At 35.8% G+C, this 1573-nt stretch overlaps 1 protein-coding gene across 1 annotated transcript in view; it reads right to left on the reverse strand.

Annotated features, from left to right (window-relative positions):
- The window catches only part of LOC128248725 (leucine-rich repeat serine/threonine-protein kinase 1-like), a 16837-nt gene that overhangs the window by 5806 nt on the left and 9458 nt on the right, over positions 1–1573 (reverse strand). The window contains exon 5 of the mRNA XM_052970697.1: positions 1174–1292. Within this exon, the coding sequence (XP_052826657.1) occupies positions 1174–1292 (119 nt within the window). The remainder of the gene's footprint in view (positions 1–1173; positions 1293–1573) is intronic.

Raw genomic sequence — 1573 nt, forward strand, 5'->3', positions numbered from 1 at the left:
CAAATCGACCCCAGGACTTATTCTTTGTAAGCCTGTACTTATTCTATCGGTCTCTTTTGCCGAACCACTAAGTTACGGGGATGTAAACATACCATCGGTTGTCAAGCGATGGTGGGGGGGACAAACACAAATACACAAACACACACACACACACACACACACACACATATACATATGTACGACAGGCTTCTTTCAGTTTCTGTCTACCAAATCCACTCACAAGGCTTTGGTTGGCCCGAGGCTATAGTAGAAGACACTTGCCCAAAGTGCTACGCAGTGGGAATGAACCCGGAACCATGAGGTTGGTTAGCAAGCTACTTACCACACAGCCACTCCTGCACTTATGCAAAAAAAACAAAATTTAGGAAAATTCAAAATTGATATGAAATTAAAGATTTCTTTGTATTTAGATTATTTAATGCACATTCCTATTGTTTACTATTGTTTCCTATTGTTTACATCTAAACAATTGAAAATTGCACATATAAAATTATAGGGGCCCTACAACAACCTAATTGTTGATATAATATATCAGGATTTCCTGATATAGAATATAGCTAAGTGTAAATGCACTTACTTTAAGAGCATCTGCAAGGTCATTTAATCTGCTATAAATAGCAACCAAATCTCCTTAAATGATATGCTATCACCTTAAAAAAAGAAGAATGATGCTTTGAATAGTGTAGCCTTAGATAAACTATACCTAAGCACAAATCCAGAATGGTCACATCTGGAACACATTTGATCATGGTTCTACTCAATCAAGGCCAAGTTAGGACAAGGCAGTTATAACAACATCATTTGCTCCAGAAATATGAAAATATCCAAACTTACAAGCCATAAATACCATTCTATCTCTGCTAGTGTGAAACAATGAAGGAACCTCAGTCAAGTGACTCAAGCTGCTAGAAATAACAGCAAAATTTCTCTCATTCTATATTCATCCTATATTCCATTGTCTTGAAAAGATGCAGACACATTGTACAATGCAGTCCTAGATATACAATTTCCAACAAGAGGGCAGAATGGCCCTGGCTGAAATATATGTGACCTTAAGTCTGCTCAGATAGGGGCTAAACACAATAACTTGTATAGAGAGAAACTGGTGTGAAGCAATAAAACAAAAAGAAAAAAAAAAACTAAATCATGAATGATTAATAAAAACTTCCTTACCTCATCTGTGAAGATCTTTCCAAGAGTATCACAAAGCCAAGAAGGGTTGAAGAAATACATAGCTGAGTCATTACTTATGTGATATACAATGACTCCAATTTCACTGAGAAAAAGGGACGCTAAAGATATAGGATAAAAAAAAAAAAAGAGTGAAATAAATATTTTTTAATTACATAACATAATCAGCTATCTTTTATCTCTTTCAGTCATTAGACTGTGGCCATGCTGGGGTACTGCCTTGAAGAATTTCTAGTCGATTGTATCAACTCTAGCACTTATTTTTTTAAAGCCTGGTACTTATTCTATTGGTCTCTTTTGCTGAACATCTAAGTTACAGGAATGTAAACATACCAACACTAGTTGCCAAGCAGTGTTGGTGAGGGACAAATACAGACACAAA

The sequence above is a fragment of the Octopus bimaculoides genome, chromosome 9 (assembly GCF_001194135.2).
Source record: "Octopus bimaculoides isolate UCB-OBI-ISO-001 chromosome 9, ASM119413v2, whole genome shotgun sequence".
In the NCBI taxonomy this organism is placed as follows: domain Eukaryota; kingdom Metazoa; phylum Mollusca; class Cephalopoda; order Octopoda; family Octopodidae; genus Octopus; species Octopus bimaculoides.